This window comes from Schistocerca cancellata, chromosome 2 (assembly GCF_023864275.1).
Source record: "Schistocerca cancellata isolate TAMUIC-IGC-003103 chromosome 2, iqSchCanc2.1, whole genome shotgun sequence".
NCBI classification, from domain to species: Eukaryota; Metazoa; Arthropoda; class Insecta; order Orthoptera; family Acrididae; genus Schistocerca; species Schistocerca cancellata.
In genome coordinates this window covers 50,145,390-50,166,938 of record NC_064627.1, presented here as the reverse complement: position 1 = coordinate 50,166,938, position 21,549 = coordinate 50,145,390, and the positions used below count along the sequence as shown (strand labels likewise).

The following is a 21,549-nucleotide window of genomic DNA, read 5'->3' as shown; positions in this document are numbered from 1 at the left end:
TAATGTGTGTATCAAGATGAACCGTAAACGAGTTGTTGCTTTGTGGTTGCTTCATCGTCGCCGCAAAAGAAAAGGTCGTCTTTTGTGGGTACACCCCATTAACCAGAGAAGAGACGAAGTGGGTTTATTTTATACACTCTTTGAAGATTTGAGGAACGACGGAAATAAATTCTTTAACTATTTCCGAATGTCTATTACCTCGTTTGACGAATTACATAGAAAACTAAAGGATGTGTTACAACGACAAAACACACAATTCCGCAATTGCATCCAACCTGTTCAAATGCTGGCTATCACGTTAAGGTAATTTAATACATAAAAACTAGTTCTGTTTATTTACTTATTTATTTGTGTTTTACATTTTTATTACGCTCAGATTATGAAGTAGAAAAGTCAATATCAATATCAGCAGTTGAAACCAAAGAGTTTGTAGCAGGACTGACTGTACTGTCACTTTGTGGCGACAGGCTCTCTGCAAAAACGTTGTAGAACTGCGTTGTTGATGGTGGGCCTTCATGGCTACTTGTGGAAGGCGAAGGGTATGGTGGTGGCACTTTATTAATTCGTTGATAAGAACTGCGACCTTGAGAAGTCTGTAATGGTTGTTCGAGAAAAGTAGTTGGGTTTGGTGCAGCTGGAGGAGGACGAATCTGATGCGTATGGTAAGAGGATATTGGAGCAGCATTTTCCATAGGTGAATAAGAATAAGCTTGAAATCTATTATTATAGGGCATGGGAGGTGTGTAATGGGTAAATGGAGGAGGTTGAGCTGTCAATATATTTCTCCTTTCATATATATTTTCTATAACTTTGAGGACTCCCATCTGAAACTGAAGATAATCCTGTTCATCAAATTTTTCCAGATGAGGCTTCAGACTAAGTAAAAATGACATTTTGCTGCAAGGTTTGTCTTCTTCCAGAGCTCGTAATATTTTCATTTCGATTGCATCAGGTTTTCTATGTTTTCTGTTTGTATGGCACTCGCTTTTGGATGTTTCTTGTGTGGGTGCTGTATCAAATGGCCCAGAAACATTCTCAGTATTTTCGACGGAGCCCTGCGTTTCTATATCTTCTTCCAGTCTGGCGGTGCGTTCCGATTGAAAACTGTCCTCCGTCTCTCGAGCATCATACAGCTTTTTTAGAAACTGCAGCTGATCAGAATATACATACTTTTTCTTTTTCTTTGCTGCTGAGCCACTTTTTTTCGCAGCTTGAATTTTTATGTTTGACTTCACAAAGGAGTCTCGTAGATTGGTCCACCTCCGTATTACTTCTATACCTACATCAAAAGGAAACAAAACTGTATGAAAACATTTTAATTTTGTATAGAAAAAAGCAAAACTGTAACAAAAAATGTCCACTGCAAACTAAATGTCACTGATTTTTTTTCGTTTTGTTCAGGTATCTGGCAAGCGGTTGTTCCTTCACTGACTTACATTTCCAGTACAGAATTGGGATTTCTACAGCAAGTAAAGTGGTTAATGATGTATGCACAGCAATTTGGTCATCACTGCGGGAAGAATGTATACAAAGACCGACCAAAGAGGTATGGGAATCAATAGCGGCTGGATTTGAACGTACTGCTAATTTCCCCCACTGCTTAGGAGCGGTGGATGGAAAACATATCCGTCTTACTGCCCCATTTAATAGCGGATCAATGTACTTCAATTACAAAGAATACTTTTCTGTGGTTCTGATGGCTGTAGCGGATTCCAACTACAGGTTCATTTATGTCGACGTAGGAAGTTATGGCAAAGACTGTGACTCTTCAGTGTTCAGACGGTCCAGTTTATGGAAGTCAATAGAAAGTAATTCCCTGGAATTTCCAGACGTCCAATGTCTGCCTGGTACGGAAGGTCCAAAAGTACCCTACTTCTTCGTGGGAGACGCAGCATTTGGCCTACACACGCATTTGCTCCGGCCTTTTGGGGGAACAAACTTGACAGTTGAGAAACGTGTATTTAATTACCGTTTGTGCAGAGCAAGGAGGTATGTGGAATGTGCTTTTGGCATCCTCACCAATAAGTGGCGGTTGTTTCACCGACCTTTAAATGTTCATCCAGATTTTGCAGTAAAAATGGTTAAAGCTTGCATTGTTTTACACAATTTTGTACGTCAGAGAGATGGATTTATAATTGAAGACACCACATCCTTCACTGGTTTGGAAGACTTAGCCCAAGATGCCAACATAAGAGGAGGACTGACAGCCAACGCCATAAGGAACACTCTTTGTAAATATTTTATGACAAATGCTGGAAGCGTGTCATGGCAGATGTCAAAGATATAAATTAACAAGCCTTTTCCTTTTTGTAGATTGTTTGTGAAAGCCTGCGACTGTATAGTAAATAGTTTTCTTTATAAATAAATTACTGCTACCACTCACGTTTTTAATCGTTTTGTTTATATTTTGTACGACGCGTTTCGGGAAATAATTCCGATCTTCAAGTGCGTTTTTTTCTCTAAGTTTTCATTATGTGTAGTGTTTTTTTATTTGTGAGGTCTTGTGCGTGTTTCTCTTATAAATTACAGTAAAGAAAACAGAATGCAAGACCTGACACATAAAAAGACACCACACATGATGAAAACTTAGAGAAAAACGCACTTAAGGATGGGAATTATTTCCCGAAACGCGTCGTGCAAAATATAAACAAAACAAAAAAAACGTGACTGGTAGCAGTAATTTACTTATAAACAAACGATTTACTTTTAGAATAAAATTTATAACGTTAAATAAAAACTGTTTAAAACGTATTAAATGTAATATTAATATATTAAATAAATACTTACCAAACGCATTTTTATCTTTGTCTTCCATCTCATCAAAATCTTGCTTCAGTGCTACGCAAACTTCCCGCCAAGCATTCTTTGTAGCAATACGATCTCTATACGCATCTAGAGTTTTGTCCCACAGAACAGGTCTTACTTCCACCAAGGTTATCAAAAGTTCAGTATCAATTTCATCCATTCTTCTACACTTTTCAGTAAACAAGAATAAACACAAATGAATAAAACGACACTACAACGAACTAGTCGACGCCGTACGGCTCAAAACCGTCCAGTGTGAAAGCATGCACTTAGTCACGTAGGCCACTGTTGTCGAACTTGCCGTACGGCGACCGTCTGTTGTAGTGGCAAGACACGGCTGCAGCACGGCACGGCAGCGGCATTTTGCCGTCGCCGTATAATGTGAAAGGCGCCATACATTTCTTCACACCTACAGCCGTACGGCTTTTTGCCGTACGGTCAAAACCGTATAGTGTGAAAGCGGCGTAACACCGTTCCCGTTAGGCCGGTATTACACTATCAAATTTCTTTGTGAAAGATATGGTCAAAGATGTGATCAAATATTCCGTCAAATATATTTGACAAAGATCTTTGACGTAGCGCTAGAAGGGGTATTACACTGTCATCAAATTTTTCGTCAAAGTTCAAGATGGTTGACAACAACTTGTTATTAACCGCAGCAGTTGCACGTACCGCAATTGCATTGTGTGCACATGCGGAAAAGAAGTGTGTGTGTGTGGGGGGGGGGGGGGGGGGGGGGGGAAGGAACCATACATACGAGGTTGACAGTCTGAAATTCCTGGGATTACAACTTGATAATAAATTCAGTTGGGAGGATCACACCACAGAACTGCAGAAACGACTTAACAAATCTGTATTTGCAATTCGAGTGTTAGCAGACATAGGCAACATAAAAATGAAAAAGCTTGCATACTTTGCCTACTTTCATTCCATAATGTCATATGGTATAATACTTTGGGGTAACTCTTTGAGTCAAACAAAAGTTTTCAGAGTCCAAAAGCGTGTAATACGTATTACTTGTGGAGTAAATTCACGGACGTCCTGCAGAAACCTCTTCAAAGAACTGGGTATACTAACTACTGCCTCTCAGTATATTTACTCCTTAATGAAATTTGTCCTAAATAATATATCTCTTTTTCCAGCAAACAACTCAGTTCATATATACAGTACCAGGAACAAAAAGGATCTGCACAAGGACTTAAAAGCACTTACTTTAGTTCAAAAAGGGGTCCACTACTCAGGAACACTCATCTTCAATAATTTGCCAGCAAACATAAAAAAATTAAGTTACAAATAAAGATCAGTTTAAAAGGAGCCTGAAAGACTTACTAGTGGTCAACTCCTCCATTGGCGAAATTTGTAATAGAAACAAATGATGTATTGTATTTATTCACACTATTAGTATTGTTATTTCTGCTTAAAAAAAATGACATGTTCCACATCCACGAGGATCTCCTCAGCACGGATCTATGGAACGAAAAACTAATCTAATCTGGGTGAAGCCGTGGGTTTTACGACGACACGATAAAAGCATTCAACAAAACTTGTCACGTGAGCTTACAGTGGAAGACGTCAAGTCGTACATCAATTACTTAAGAATGGATGAGCATACATCTCTGTATATGCTCAATGAAGTGTATCCCCATATCACAAAGCACAATATTCACTTCAGAACTGCTACATCTTCAGAAGACAGGCTCACAGTAACACTCCGATTCCTTGCTACAGGAGAGGGTTATGTTATGTTAGGTTAGGCCAGGTCAGGTCAGGTCTCCAATCTTCTTAATCTATTTTTGTATTCAGGGTGCCTCACGTTGTAAAGCTCCTCATCAGCTTCATACATCTCTATTAATTTTGTAGTTGTCGGCACACACCAATTGTATTTACCGGCAACGGTTATAAAAACACTACAGACGACAGAACGCTGCAGCGATGCTAGCGCTCCATTCGGTTACATGTCACATTGCAGTGAACAGAAGACAAGCGATTTCTTTGATCAAATATACAGCGAGGCCCTAGATTTGATCAAATATTGGACGACATTTGACAAAGTACCTATTACACTATCAAATATCTTTGACAAAGATATTGGACAAAGAAATTTGATAGTGTAATACCGGCCTTAGGTCAGCGAAGATACGCGCTGTTGGGTTGAGCTAGCACTTGGATGGGTGACCATCTGGTCCGCTGAGCGCTGTTGGCAAGTGGGGTGCACTCAGCCCTTGTGAGGCAAACTGAGGAGCTACTTGATTGAGAGAAGTAGCGGCTCCAGTCTCATAAACTGAAGTACGCCCGGCACAGCGGTGTGCTGACAACATACCCCTCCGTAAGGGTATCCAGTGACGCCAGTGGACTCAGGATGACACGGTGGCCGGTCGGTCCGCTAGGCCTTCATGGCCTGTTCGGGCGGAGTTAAATGAGTAGTGTTATGGAGATGATCGGAACATAACTACTTTCAGTTTCAGCTTTTATACATATTATACTTTCAAATAATTTTTTTTTAAAGCGAGTAATCAGTTATTTTATAGAATTCAATTTTTAAAATATATTGACCAAAATTATGAAAATTATTGATTGAAATAAGTATCAATTTTTTGGCGTACGTCAAACGCCGAATGTGTCGCTCGTCTTGGATCGTGTTCCAAATTTTGAAATGCATTTCTTGAATGCTCTGCTAGGGAGACGTAAAACAAAAAAAGGTTCAAATGGCTCTGAGCACTATGGGACAGAACAGCTATGGTCATCAGTCCCCTAGAACTAAGAACTACTTAAACCTAACTAACCTAAGGACATCACACAACACCCAGTCATCACGAGGCAGAGAAAATCCCTGACCCCACCGGGAATCGAACCCGGGAACCCGGGCGCGGGAAGCGAGAACGCTACCGCACGACCACGAGCTGCGGACGGCTCCAATGATTGAAAATATTCATTTTCACTAACTTTTGTTCTTAAATAGTTATGAGACTGCAAGCAGATGTACAATTAACTTGACATTGTTGACAGAAAGTTCAGTTGATCTGTAAAATTTCCTCCACTTTTGAACTAAAATCACAAAGGCATTTTCTACAGCTCTCCTCGATTTGCATAATTTATTATTAAAAATTCTTTCGTTCTATCTTGTCTCTATTAAATACTCTTGTAGTGCAAAATCTTTATCACCTATATGGAAATAAGGACATAAATCGTCTTGTCCAGGAAGGTCTTTATTTTTTGGCACATTCCTTTTGAAACTTTTAGATCTTTTTTCCCACGTACGAATTTTCAAAATCACGACTGTCACTGTTTTTCCGTAACCTCCATGTCAACGCGCAAAAATTTGTAATATGCTCCAACGATTGCCAAAAGAAATGTAGAATACCTTTTTGAGTAGCAATAGTAATTCGATCCAGTGTTACTTGGACATTTGATGGTTACGTGTTTTACGTGAATACTTTCAATGCAATTTGGAAACCCCCACATTGTTTCGTATTTTTCAGTAGACGTCTTCCAAATTTCCTCTGTTGGTGCAGGTATTTCCTGCATTCTCTTACATGTTGCATTAAAACAACTTGTCTTGCTGTTGAAAACCTGATGCGAATGCTGAGTCCAATTCTCGTGTAGGAATCACCAGTGGCCAAATACGTAAAACAATATTTTTAGGTGAACAGCTTAAAAAGAAATGGAGGAATCTAAGAGATACATATGCCAAGTATTTGAGGAGTAAAAAGAGCAGAATAGGTCAAAGTGCCAAAAAGAACTACACAAACTCGGCAGTGCCTATATAAGACAACAAGTGGCCGGTTATCAAGATTTGAGAGGGTTTGAACGTTGTGGTTATAGTCGGAGCACGAGTGATGGGACACAGCATCTCCGAGATAACGACGAAGTGAGGATTTTCCCGTACGACCATTTCACGAGTGTACCGTGATTGTTAAGAATCTGGTAAAAAAATCAAAACTCCGACATCGCTGCGACACGGAAAGAGATCCTGCAAGAACGGGACCAACGATGACTGAAGAGAATTGTTCAACGTGACGGAAGTGTAAAAAATGTTCAAATGTGTATGAAATTTTATGGGACTTAACCTCTAAGGTCATCAGTCCCTAGCCGGCCGGGGTGGCCGTTCGGTTCTAGGCCCTTCAGTTTGGAACCGCGTGACCGCTACGGTCGCAGGTTCGAATCCTGCCTCGGGCATGGATATGTGTAATGTCCTAAGGTTAGTTAGGTTTAAGTGGTTCTAAGTTCTAGGGGACTGATGACCTCAGATGTTGAGACCCATAGTGCTCAGAGCCATTTGAACCATTTCATCAGTTTCTAAGCTTACACACTACTTAACTTAAATTATCCTAAGGACAAACACACACACCCATGCCCGAGGGAGGATTCGAACCTCCGCCGGAACCAGCCGCGCAATCCATGACAGAAGTGTAACCTTTCCGCAAGTTGCTGCAGTTTTCAACGCTGAGCCATCAACAAGTGTCAGCGTGCGAACCATTCAACACAACATTTCGGAGCCAAAGGCCCACTCGTGTACCCTTGATGACTCCACGACACAAAGATTTACGCCTCGCTTGGGCCCGTCAACACCGACACCGGACTATTGATGACGAGTCTCGTTTCAAATTGTGTCGAGCGGATGGACGTGTACGGGTATGCAGACAACCTCATGAATATATGGATCCTGCTTGTCATCAGGGGACTGTTCAAGCTGGTGGAGGCTCTGAAGTGTTGTGGTGCGTGTGCAGTTGGAATGATACGGGACCCCTGATACGTCTAGATATGACTCTGATGGGTGACACGTACGTAAGCATCCCGTCTGATCACCTGCATCCATTCATGTCCATTGTGCAATCCGACGGACTCGGGCAATTCCAGCAGGACAATGGGACACCCCACACGTCCAGAATTGCTACATAGTGGCTCCAGGAACACTCTTCTGCGTTTAAACACTTAACTAGCCACCATATTCCCCAGACATGAACATTGTTGAGCATATCTGGGATGCCTTGCAACGTGCTGTTTAAAGAGATCTCCACCCCCTCGTACTCTTACGAATTTAGACCGTTCTGTTTTTAACTTTGCTTATAATAATGTCTAATCGAGGATGAGCCTTGTTCTGATTGTGGACATTTGTACGCTTTATGCCTATAACTGTTCTTTCTTGTGCGAGAGTTTTCTGCCCATTATAGCGAAGCTTGGCAGTATACTGCTGTGTTGGTATGTGACAGTATTTTGCAGAATGAATCTGTACGAGTTATGTAAAACCACAAGAATTAGTCCAGAATGACCAAATGGTGAAGTTTTCGGGATGAAGGAATGCCACTTTACTTCTGATGTGATCATAAACAACGAAAGCTCAAAGCATTGTAAATGAAAAAATGTAACATGTAAATGTAAGTCACATTTTGTGTATTTGCTCATGAACTGCAGGAGTTTATATACTTTTAGTGCTTCTTTTTTATCATGTATAGTGTTCGGTATGAATGATGTGAAAGACATTCTAAGTACCAATTTATGAATTGTGTTTAAGCGCAAGAGCGCTCGATTCGAGTGCTAAATTGTGTGTGACGCAAACAGACAAAAACTGCGCAAACACAGAAATCAAGTGATTGATATAATTATCAGTGATTTCAATTATTCAGTTAAGCATTTAGTTAATACTTCACTCAGAAGCATATACAGGGTGGCGCACGAAATGTGTTACCATTTTGTTTGTGTATATAAACTTTATTGTCAACACAATCTGAAAGTAACATATACTACAATGAAGAGCCGTCCATGGTGATTTGTTCTAACTCAGCACATGCTCAATATGTCCACCATTTCGTTTTCTAACTACCTTGAAACGAACACTGAAGTTAGTGATTGCCCAATGGCACATGTCTTCCGTAATTTCACTACAAGCTTGAAGAATAAGTCTTCTGAGCTCCATTAAATCATGTGGACGGTTCGGGAAAATTTTTTCCCCCAAAGAAAAAAGTCACATGGATTGAGGTCTGGACTATTGGGGGGCCAAGTTTGTCCGTCAGTGAAGGGACCTGGAAACCTGAGTGAAATGATCCGCATGTCGAAATGGTCGTGTAAAACCTCCAACACAGTGTTTGCAGTATGTGGCCTTGCTCCATCTTGCATGAACCACTGCGTGTTGAAGGACAAGGCACTAGCAAGAAGCTGTGGAATGAAGCTATTGCGAATTGCTGTTCACGCTGTAATCCTCGGAGCATAATGTTGTCGTTCATGAAGCACTTGTGGGTTTTCAGTGGCCCAAAAGCGTACATTTTGTTTGTTAACCACACCGTCTAAGTGAAAATGCGCCTCGTCTGAAAACCAAACGTTGTTGAGAGTTTCTTCCCTATCCTCCTCCCACTGAGCTTACAGTAGTCCTTGCTGCTTGTGTTCTTCATCTTGTATGGGTACATATGGAGGTCACTTTCAAGAATGCGTTGAACGCAGCGTCTGGATATTCCCAGTTGCACTGCTGCCTTTCTACACGATTTACCGGGACTTCTCTGTACAGCAACTCGTACCGCTTCAATAATCTCCGGCGAACAAACAGGCTTAGGCCGAGATCGTTTCGCTTCCAATACTGTTCCTTCCTGTACAAATTTATCGTACAATCCGTGGATGGTCTTCTTGCAAGGGACCCATCGTGTGTTAAACTGTCGTCGAAAACGCCTCTGAGTCACAACAAGGCTTTTCGTTTCATGAAAAAGTAACACAACTGCCGATCGTTGCTGTGTCGTCAGTCTTCCATTGTCAGCCATTGGTGCTTACTAGTCTCCTAGCGGCAGTATCGTGAATTACATGTCATTTCTTAACTCATTTGTTTTTCCAAGCTCTGCTGGTATTGTTGTAGAGATCCCAGCGGGATATCTAATGTGCGTCGTAAATTGTGAAAGAAACAATTGGTAACACATTTCGTGCGCCACCCTGTATGTCTAGCATTGTGCATTACGAAAAAAGAGACTAGAACTGTGTCGCGAGAGTGGTAACCAGCAGTGTTTACTCGCAAGGCGGACAGTGTCAGTTCAAAATGACGCATCTGAACGCTGCAACGCCAGGTGCGCCAACCGTGAAAACTGCAAGCACTGCAACCCGATAAGCCTGTTACGAACGCTCACCACGGTGTCTACAGACGAGGCGGGGTGTTAGAATTGCTGCGCCAAAATCAAAAGGGTATGTTCTAGGAAACAAGGAGTTTATACGACCTAAACATGTACGAAACCTGGACTGAAATACATCTTCATATTACATACGAGAATAACTGCGGAATGAATGCAGGCTAACAAAACTTCTTTACAACTGAACCACAATTGCTGATTAGGTGTTAACCCTGTGTTCGATGTTATTTAATGCACTCGCGGCAACAATCACGACAAGAAACGGAGAGCGCGGAATCAGACCAGCTGATCACCAACTAGTCAAGGATTATTTATGTATTCACGAACTAAGATTGTAACAACTTCGTACTTCCTCCAACATTATCATTATGCACTGTTTACCAAACCTCTTTTGGCAAAGACTTTTGAATTCATAATGTTTCAGATATACGAAAGATACCTTGCAAACGAATGTTGCAACGTTCTTTGTACACTGATGCGCCAAAGAAGCCGGCCAGAATGGCCGAGCTGTTCTAGGCGCTACAGTCTGGAACCGTGCGACCGCTACGGTCGCAGGCTCGAATCCTGCCTCGGGCATGGATGTGTGTGATGTCCTTAGGTTAGTTAGGTTTAAATAGTTCGAAGTTCTAGGGGACTGATGACCTCAGAAGTCCCATAGTGCTCAGAGCCATTTGAACCATTTTTGAGCGCCAAAGAAACTGGTATAGGCATATGTATTCAAAGACAGAGATATGTAAACAGGCAGAATACGGCGCTGCGGGCGGCAACGCCTATATGTGATAACAAGTGTCTGGCGCAGTTGTTAGATCGGTTATTGCTGCTACAATGGCAGATTATCAAGATTTAAGTGACTTTGAACGTGGTGTTACAGTCGGCGCACAAGCGATGGGGGACAGCATCTCCGGGTTAGCGATGAAGTGGGGATTTTCCCTTACGACCATTTCACGGGTGTACCGTGAATTTCAGAAATCCGGTAAAAAAATGTCGTGTAACTAGGGCCTCCCGTCGGGTAGACCGTTCGCCGGGTGCAAGTCTTTCGATTTGACGCCACTTCGGCGACTTGCGCGTCGATGGCGATGAAATGATGATGATTAGGACAACACAACACCCAGTCCCTGAGCGGAGAAAATCTCCGACCCAGCCGGGAAACGAACCCGGGCCCTTAGGATTGACATTATGTCGCTCTGACCACTCAGCTACCGGGGGCGGACAGGAATTCGGTTAAACATATGATCTCCGACATGGCTGCGGTCGGAAAAGATCCTGCAAGAATGGGGCTAACGACGACTTAAGAGAATCGTTTAACGTGACAGAAGCGCAACCCTCCCGCAAATTGCTTCAGATTTCAATGCTGCGCCATCAACAAGTGTCAACATGCGAACCATTCAACGAAACATCATCGATATGGACTTTCGGAACCGAGGGCCCACTAGTGTACCCTCGATTTCTGCACGATACCAAGCTTACACCTCACCTGGGCCCGTCAACGCCGACATTGTACTGTTGCTGACTGGAAACATGTTACCTGATCGGACGAATCTCGTTTCAAATTGTATAGAGCGGATGGACATGTACGGATATGGAGATAACCTCATGAATGCATGTCAGCAGGGGACTGTTCAAACTGGTGGAGGCTCTGTAATGGTGTGGGGCGTGTGCAGGTGGAGTTTTGTGGGACCCCTGATACGTCTAGATACGACTCTGAGAGGTGACACGTACCTAAGCATGCTGTCTGATCACCTACATCCATTCACGTCCATTGTGCGTTCCGACGGACTTGGGCAATTCCAGCAGGACAAAGCGACACCCCACACGCCCAGAATTGCTACAGAGTGGCTCCAGGAACACTCTTATGAGTTTAAGCGCTTCCGCTGGCCACCAAACTCCCCAGACATGAACATTGTAGAGCATACCTGGGATGCCTTGCAACGTGCTGTTCAGAAGAGATCTCCACCCCCTCGTACTCTTCTTGATTTATGGGCAGCCCTGCAGGATTCATGGTGTCAGTTCCCTCTAGCACTACTTCAGACGTTAATTGAGACCATGCCACCTCGTGCTGCGGCACTTCTGCGTGCTCGCGGGTGCCTTACACGATATTAGGCAGATGTACCAGTTTCTTTCGCTCTTCAGTCTATTACAAATATGTTTATGTAAATTTCCTCATCATAACGAAATAATTTTGATTTCTTACCGCATTAGGCAGATGTACCAGTTTCTTTCGCTCTTCAGTCTATTACAAATATGTTTATGTAAATTTCCTCATCATAACGAAATAATTTTGATTTCTTACCGCATTAGGCAGATGTACCAGTTTCTTTCGCTCTTCAGTCTATTACAAATATGTTTATGTAAATTTCCTCATCATAACGAAATAATTTTGATTTCTTACCGCATTAGGCAGATGTACCAGTTTCTTTCGCTCTTCAGTCTATTACAAATATGTTTATGTAAATTTCCTCATCATAACGAAATAATTTTGATTTCTTACCGCATTAGGCAGATGTACCAGTTTCTTTCGCTCTTCAGTCTATTACAAATATGTTTATGTAAATTTCCTCATCATAACGAAATAATTTTGATTTCTTACCGCATTAGGCAGATGTACCAGTTTCTTTCGCTCTTCAGTCTATTACAAATATGTTTATGTAAATTTCCTCACCATAACGAAATAATTTTGATTTCTTACCGCATTAGGCAGATGTACCAGTTTCTTTCGCTCTTCAGTCTATTACAAATATGTTTATGTAAATTTCCTCACCATAACGAAATAATTTTGATTTCTTACCGCATTAGGCAGATGTACCAGTTTCTTTCGCTCTTCAGTCTATTACAAATATGTTTATGTAAATTTCCTCATCGTAACGAAATAATTTTGATTTCTTACCGCATTCTTGATAATTGGAATAACATAACCTGTAAAGGACTTGGTAATTATTATGTTAATTTCAATCATTCACAGTCTGAATACTCTGCGCAAGGTTCAAATGGTTCAAATGGCTCTGAGCACTATGGGACTTAACATCTGAGGTCATCAGTCCCCTAGATTTAGAACTACTTAAACCTAACTAACCTAAGTACATCACACGCATCCATGCCCGAGGAAGGATTCGAACCTGCGACCATATCTGTCGCGCGGTTCCAGACTGAAGCACCTAGAACCGCACGGCCACTCCGGCCGGCTCTGCGCAAGGTTTTTGTAGTACCCGGTTTTTCCCGTTGCCTATAAACCGAATGGGGGAGTCGGTCAATATGTTTCCGGGGAATGTAAATTTGCCCTGTTATCAGTAATTGTAATTTACAAGGGGCCAAAGTCAAGAAAATAGTGCCCATATAAACCCAACTAACTATACAAAGCATGTGTGTAACCAATAATGTCCAATGTCATCTGATATCTAAAAACTAATCTAAGCTCCATTAATACAATCATTCTTAACTAATCATGAACGTTCGGAAAAGGAGATGGTACACTGTAATAATGAACTCAAACTAATGTAAAGTGCCTCTTTCACAAGAGAGAACAAGGTGACCAATTGTGGCAGTGCAGAACCAATACTAGTGGATCTACTGTCCACAGAAACGACTTGCATTAGTGGGACAATAATCCCAGGGGTCATTGTACTGGTTGTCTTGGGAGAACAACAGCTATTCATATGGAGTTGCGAATAGTGCTATGAATTAAGACTTATGATTCTTGAAAGACGTACGAAGAAGTGTACAGAAAAAAAACATTTATCGTTCAATGTCATTGTATTTAAAAACAATATCGGTTTGTTATGTATATTATTCTTTGTTCTGTGTTAAAAATATTAATAGCTGTGAAACAGTCGAATGATTTTATGTAATTAATAACTCAGTTCTTGATCTTGGATGAGGACAGACGTGAGAGACATTGTAAGTGTACTTACGTTGCATTTTGGTTAAATATATGTGTTTATTTGCTCTTAACACCTTTATTTATATATTTTAGCGTCCTTACATGTTAGGAAATTGATAATTCATTTTTTCAGATTATCAGATATAGCGCTAACCTATGAATGATTGTTGTTTGCCAATATTAAATGGCACAGAGCCGCGGCAGTAACATACAAAGCTTGCATTTCTGTTGTATCGTTTAACTTCAGTGTCATTTTAATTTATTTACAAAGATTAATAGTAGTTTTCATTAAATGCTTATGCTTTCCGCATAACGACTATCTTTTATCTCAGCAACATAAATTCACAGAAATTAACTTACTCTTAAATGATCAGTGATAAATACGCCACACAATAGTATTTCTCTACGCGAACCCATGACATTAAAGCAGTATTAATCTCAATGAAATTGCAATGCAAAAAGAACCTGAGATATTTTGTTGACAGACGAGATAGTACACTGTTTCAAACCGCTCTTTACGTGTTTCATATTGCGGGCATTAAACATTCATATAACACGAGGCGTATTTCGAAAGTAAGGTCCGATCGATCGCGAAATGGAAATCACAGTGAAAATCCCATAATGCTTCGCATAGTTGTGTTGGACAGTGTCTCTAGTATGCCCGTTGATAGCATCACGTCTGTCTTTTCAGTTCTGAGCGCGTTTTCGATGGGAAGTGTTTGATCGTCCTCCATGCAGTCCGGACTTTGCTCCCTCTGATTTACATCTCTGCTGACAAGAGCAAACAACGAACAGCAGATTAGTGTAGACTGTAGAGAATCGGCGAGAAGTGTAGCCAGCTGCCTTGTGTGACGAGGGTATTGGAAAGTTGGTACAACGCTACGACAAATGTCAGACGGAGCGGCGTCTATGTAGAGACGCTGCTGGAAGGTATCGCTAACTATTGCAAATAAACCACTTCTGATTTTCACTGTGGTTTTCACTTCGCGACCTATCGAACCGTACTTTCGGAATACGCCTCGTACTTCCATAAAAAGACTGTGTAATTTGCCCGTGAAAAGTTGCGTTGGCACTTTAATGCGTGTTCCGTCATTTGATGTGTAACTATACGTATATGTGCCTACAAATCATACAGTTTAATGAACTGCACATGTACACATAATTCAAGCACATCACTTGACGTACACAACGGAACACAACATACATATTAAAAAAACGACACAGTGTGACGTCCAACTTCCTGCGCGTAACTGGGAGACCTTTTGCAATATCAGTTTAACCTATGCGAAAATGTAACAGTGATGATAAAGAACTGAAATGGGAATCTTTTGAAGACGATTGGCAATGGCAAGGAAAGCGTTTCTGAAGAAGAGAAATTTGTTAACATAGAGTATTGATTTAAGTGTCAGGAAATCGTTTCTGAAAGTATTTGTATGGAGTGTAGCCATGTATGGAAGTGAAACATGGACGATAAATAGTTTAGACAAGAAGAGAACAGACGCTTTCGAAATGTGGTGCTACAGAAGAATGCTGAAGATTAGATGGGTAGAGCACATAACTAATGAGAAGGTATTGAATAGAATTGGGGAGAAGAGGAGTTTGTGGCACAACTTGACTAGAAGAAGGGATCGGTTGGTAGGACATGTTCTGAGGCATCATGGGATCACCAATTTAGTACTGGAGGGCAGTGTGGAGGGTAAAAATCGTAGAGGGAGACCAAGAGATGAATACACTAAGCAGATTCAGAAGAATGTAGGTAGCAGTAGGTACTGGGAGATGAAGAAGCTTGCACAGGTTTAGAGTAGCATGGACAGTTGCATCAAACCAGTCTCAGGACTTAAGACCACAACAACAACAACAACATATTAAAAATAATTTAAAAAGGAGGTGTAATGAATGTAGATGACGTTGGTAACACTGCTGAAAAACATTTGCTGGCAAAAAAAGATCGATTCTATTTTTGAGTTAACAGATGGTGTTTTGTTTACTGTTAACCTAACCTCTCTTTCCCGTTTCCTGTACATGTGCTAGTACAATGTCTAATCGTGATTGTAAAAACTCTGCTGACAGTTTTTGTTATATTTTGGTGAATTTGTGTTTAAAAAACGCCAAAGAAACCACAAAATTTCTGAAAAAGGTTTATCTATCATACTTTGGTGATCAAGATAAATCTTGGGCGCCACGTAAGATATGTTATGTGTGTGTGTTGAAGATCTCAGAAAATGGTCCAAAAAGGAGAAAAAAAGCCTTTAGATTTGCTGTTCTATGATATTGAGGGAGCCAAGAAATCACTCCGATGATTGCTAACCTTCCGTCCACCATCCGACCAGTAGGGCATGGTGTAGATTTGCCGGTTCCTGAGCCACCACATGGTGTAAATTCTATTCCAACCAAAGTATTTTCTGATGTACAATGTGATTTATATGAATCAGATGATGATGATGTATTCCTTTGTAATACAGAAAGTTTAGAGTCCAAATTGTTTACTCAGACAAAGCTTAACGATTTCGTTAGAAATCTGGGCTTAACGAAAGAAAAAGCTGAATTGCTTGGCTCTAGATTAAAAGAAAATAACTTATTTGCAATTGGAACCAGCATATAGCCTACATGTACAGGGTTATTACAAATGATTGAAGCGATTTCACAGCTCTACAATAACTTTATTATTTGAGATATTTTCACAATGCTTTGCACACACATACAAAAACTCAAAAAGTTTTTTAGGCATTCACAAATGTTCGATATGTGCCCCTTTAGTGATTCGGCAGACATCAAGCCGATAATCAAGTTCCTCCCACACTCGGCGCAGCATGTCCCCATCAATGAGTTCGAAAGCATCGTTGATGCGAGCTCGCAGTTCTGGCACGTTTCTTGGTAGAGGAGGTTTAAACACTGAATCTTTCACATAACCCCACAGAAAGAAATCGCATTGGGTTAAGTCGGGAGAGCGTGGAGGCCATGACATAAATTGCTGATCATGATCTCCACCACGACCGATCCATCGCTTTTCCAATCTCCTGTTTAAGAAATGCCGAACATCATGATGGAAGTGCGGTGGAGCACCATCCTGTCGAAAGATGAAGTCGACGCTGTCGGTCTCCAGTTCTGGCATGAGCCAATTTTCCGCGGGCTACGCGTGAAACTTGCCCGCACGCGTTCAACCGTTTCTTCGCTCACTGCAGGCCGACCCGTTGATTTCCCCTTACAGAGGCATCCAGAAGCTCTAAACTGCGCATACCATCGCTGAATGGAGTTAGCAGTTGGTGGATCTTTGTTCAACTTCGTCCTGAAGTGTCGTTGCACTCTTATGACTGACTGATGTGAGTGCATTTCAAGCACGACATACGCTTTCTCGGCTCCTGTCGCCATTTTGTCTCACTGCGCTCTCGAGCGCTCTGACAGCAGAAACCTGAAGTGCGGCTTCAGCCGAACAAAACTTTATGAGTTTTTCTACGTATCTGTAGTGTGTCGTGACCATATGTCAATGAATGGAGCTACAGTGAATTTATGAAATCGCTTCAATCATTTGTAATAGCCCTGTATAGAAAACGAGTTTAAACGCTGTTTTATTACACAATGGTAACATGTATGCATCTATACCTGTTAGACATTCTGTACATATCAAAGAAAGCTATGAAAACCTAGAAATGGTGCTAAATAAAATAGGCTATTCTGCGCATGGTTGGATGATATATGGCGATCTAAAAGTAACAGCAAGGTGGCTGTACCGAATTTCCATGTTTCTTGTGTGAATAGGACAGTAGGTCTAGGGATCAACACTGGTGCATAAGACTGGCTGGTGAGGGAGTCTTTGAAACCTGGTGAGAACATTCTACGCAAAAACCTTGTAGATCCGAAAAACGTACTCCTACCACCTCTACACCTAAAGTTAGGCCTAATGAAACAGTTTGTAAAGGCTTTGCCTAAAGATGGACCATATTTTAAGTATCTCTGCCAAAAGTTTCCACACCTTTCAGAAGCTAAACTAAAAGAAGGCATCTTCGTCGGACCTGATATTAGAAAATTGATGTTTGATGTTAACTTTGACTCCACAATGACCTTAATTGAGAAAGAAGCATGGGTATCATTCAAGCAAGTCGTTACAAAGTTCTTAGGACATGAAAAAGGTCCAGAATATGTTTCTATTATAGCTACAATGTTAAAGAAGTTTAAAACTTTAGGATGTTTAATGAACCTGAAAGTTCACTTTTTGAGCAGTCACCTTGATTACATCCCGGACAATATGGGAGATGATAGTGAGGAGCAAGGGGAGAGTTTTCACCATTACATTAAAGTGATGGAAAAACGCTACCAAGGCTGCTGGAACACCAACATGATGGGGGACTGCTGTTGGTCACTTCACCGAGAAGTTCAGCAAGCGACTCACAGTAGAAAAAGCTACACAAGAAGCTTCAAAGAAAAAAGATAAAGAAAATACAAACCAATTCCAGCTGACAAGTGAAACCTCTACTAACACATATCGTTGTTTTAAGTAGCTTACTGTAAATACAAACCATACTTATGTTGTAACAAATCGTTTCATTAATTTCCCCGTAGTAGTAAAGGAGTTTTGCTATTTGGGGAGCAAAATAACTGATGATGGTCGAAGTAGAGAGGACATAAAATGTAGACTGGCAATGGCAAGGAAAGCGTTTCTGAAGAAGAGAAATTTGTTAACATCGAGTATAGATTTAAGTGTCAGGAAGTCATTTCTGAAAGTATTTGTATGGAGTGTAGCCATGTATGGAAGTGAAACATGGACGGTAAATAGTTTGGATAAGAAGAGAATAGAAGCTTTCGAAATGTGGTGCTACAGAAGAATGCTGAAGATTAGATGGGTAGATCACATAACTAATGAGGAAGTATTGAATAGGATTGGGGAGAAGAGAAGTTTGTGGCACAACTTGACCAGAAGAAGGGATCGGTTGGTAGGACATGTTCTGAGGCATCAAGGGATCACCAATTTAGTATTGGAGGGCAGCGTGGAGGGTAAAAATCGTAGGGGGAGACCAAGAGATGAATACACTAAGCAGATTCAGAAGGATGTAGGATGCAGTAGGTACTGGGAGATGAAGAAGCTTGCACAGGATAGAGTAGCATGGAGAGCTGCATCAAACCAGTCTCAGGACTGAAGACCACAACAACAACAACAACAACAATTTCCCCGTTTCCCATATAGCCTAGGATTTTTATAGTACATAGTAAAAAGCTTATTGTTCGAAAACTATGGGTGATACAAAAAAACCAAGGCTAGATTTGGATTCAGCTCATAAAAACCTATAAATATCAGCTATCAAAGTAAAAAAGGTTTTTCAAAATAAATTTTTCGTTGGCCTGTGTAACTTTTGTATTGCTGCAAGTGACTGTACTGGAAGGTATGATATGGCAGCATCCTGTTGGAATAAGGCGTCACGAAATTGTAGAAAAATGTATAAGGTGCACCAAAAAATACGGTATCTCAAAATATCGAACTGAAACGCCAAGGATTGTGGCTTACCCTTTTTTACGGAACGTGAAGTTGGAGGGAAGTATTTGTTAAGAAAGGAGTGAGACTGTTATCAAACCTATCGCCGATGTTATTCTGTTTGTACGTGTAGGACACAGTAAAGGAAATCAAAGATAAATTTGGAATGGAAAATAAAGTTGAGGGAGAAGAAATAAAAACATTGAGGTGCGCCGATGATATTTCAATTCTGTCAGAGACGAAGATCAGTTGAAAGAAACGGATAATGTTTTGAAGAGAGGTTATGAAACGAATATCAGCAAAAGTTAGACAAGGGCAATGGAATGCAGTAGATTTAAATTAGGCGATGCTGAAGGAATTAGAGTAGGAAATGAGTCACTATGAGTAGATGAATTTTGTATTTGGACAGCGAGATAACTGACGATGGCCGAACTAGAGAGGATGTAAGATGCAGACTGGCAGCAGCAAGAAAAGTATTTATGAAAAAGAGAAATTTAAATGTTAGTATTTTCTGGAAGTACTTATTTAGAGTGTGGCGATGAACAGTCCAGACAGGAAGAGAATAGAGGGTTCTGAAATGTGCTACAGAAGCATGTTGAAGATCGGATTGGTAAATCAGATTACTACAGAAGTGGTACTGAATTAAACTGGGGAGGAAAGAAATGTATGGCACAGCTTGACTAACAGAAGGGATCGTTTGATAGGAAGCATCTTAGGTATGGAGGAATCGTCAGTTTAGTAATGGACACAACTATGGTGGTGTGTGTGTTTGGGGGGGGGGGGGGGGAGAGGTAAAAATCGTAGAGGAAGACCAAGGCATGAGTACAGGAAACGGTAAATGGAGGTAGGTTGCAGTAGTTATGAAGAGACGAAGAAGCTTGCACAGAATAGACAACCATGGAGGGCAGCATCAAAGTGAAGACAACAACAAGACGCAGTTTATTCATTCAGGGATTGTCGAATGTAATCTTGCTTGTTCATGTGTCTAGTGAGACGAAAGCTATTGTCGACAGCATGTCCAGAAATTCATTATCTTCGTTCAAATGTTATTTTAATTCGATAGTATTAATAACAAATGAAACTGACGTCGATAAAACGGTCTAAAGACTCGCGATACTATCTGACCGCAGCTGCTTGTTTAAAAACTGAATGCCATGAACTCCTTAAGATATAAACACACACAGCCACCATATTTCCTGAAGTATGCCGCCTTAGGCAGTTTGGTGTCAACTGCAGAGAAAGAACGGTAATCGATTCTCTTTATGCGAAGCGAGGCAGGGGTAGTCAGCTCTGACGGAGTGATGAAATTAGCCAAAATCGAAAGAAGTGTAAGGTAGGGTTGTTCATAATCACAACTCGTACGTAATTAGCAAATAGGATATGCAATGGGGGAAATAAAGAACTACCTCGATTTGGGGAGTTGTTATCAGCAGAAAATCAGCGTGGTTCAGTTTGCTGAAGAGATTGCGGTAAGAGGGAGTTGAGTCGGATACAAATGCTAGCCGATGGCAACAGTATGCGTATAAACAAAACGAAAATCAAATAGCTTTATGGATGGCTAATTGTTAAACTTGGACAAGAGAGTGTTGAAGAGGAGAGCGAATTCAAATAAAATGATGAATCCAAGAAAGAGAATGGTTAGCATAACATCTACTCTTGCTAGCATGAAATAATACAATTTACAATCTATGTACTCCAGGAAAGGTAATTAGATGTGGGGCAGTTCTTATAAAAAATAAATTTCATCATGGAGCAGAGACAGCTCGTAAGCACAACTTCGAATGGGATTAGTACCTTTCGTAAAACATTAATAGAAATGTTTTAATACATTTTTCTTTTTACTGTTCTCCAGAAATCACACAATAACTAATTATTAAATAACATTTTTGATCTTTTGCAACACCAGATGTTCTCATAATAAATTTAATCATTCTTAATGAATTTCAAATAGATCAGCTTAATTGTGCAGATCGTTACAATGACGATTCTAGACCATTTGCGTCCAATTCACTCTAATGGTGGAATCGAGTTCTATAAAAGACGGATACACATCGTCTTCCTGTACGGAAGGGAAAAATAAGAAGTTAAGCGGAGATGTACATGATCCTGCTCAGTGACTTAATGTAATCTCAAATCGAGGTTATTCATTGAATTACTAATTACTACTCTATTAAAAGCATAAGCTATAATTTTTGCCCACGACAGAAGTCGGAAAACTCGTTAGATGCACTATGTGATCAAAAGTATCCGGACACCAGGCTGAAAATGACTTACAAGTTCGTGGCGCCCTCCATCGGTAATGC

General features: G+C 40.8%; 2 protein-coding genes across 2 annotated transcripts in view; both read right to left on the bottom strand.

The window, feature by feature from the left end:
* Window positions 1–377: 377 nt before the first annotated feature.
* Window positions 378–2,965, bottom strand: LOC126150752 (uncharacterized). Its single transcript, XM_049915896.1, has 2 exons — window positions 2,788–2,965; window positions 378–1,279 (listed from the first exon to the last, which is right to left on the bottom strand). The coding sequence occupies exons 1-2, from the start codon at window positions 2,963–2,965 to the stop codon at window positions 378–380; spliced, it is 1,080 nt and encodes a 359-aa protein (XP_049771853.1).
* A 109-nt stretch (window positions 2,966–3,074) lies between these two features.
* LOC126150736 (putative ankyrin repeat protein RF_0381) overlaps window positions 3,075–21,549 on the bottom strand; it is a 127,329-nt gene continuing 108,854 nt past the window's right edge. The window contains exon 2 of the mRNA XM_049915895.1: window positions 3,075–3,214. Coding sequence (XP_049771852.1) covers window positions 3,075–3,214 — 140 coding nt within the window. The remainder of the gene's footprint in view (window positions 3,215–21,549) is intronic.

What these genes read in the sequence shown, in the direction of transcription:
- LOC126150752 (XM_049915896.1), bottom strand. Translation starts at nt 2,965, where the DNA reads ATGGATGAAATTGATACTGAACTTTTGATAACCTTGGTGGAAGTAAGA. An exon ending in CAAAGATAAAAATGCGTTTG is followed by an intron (nt 1,280 to 2,787) that starts GTAAGTATTTAT and finishes CTTTTGATGTAG; the next exon opens with GTATAGAAGTAATACGGAGG.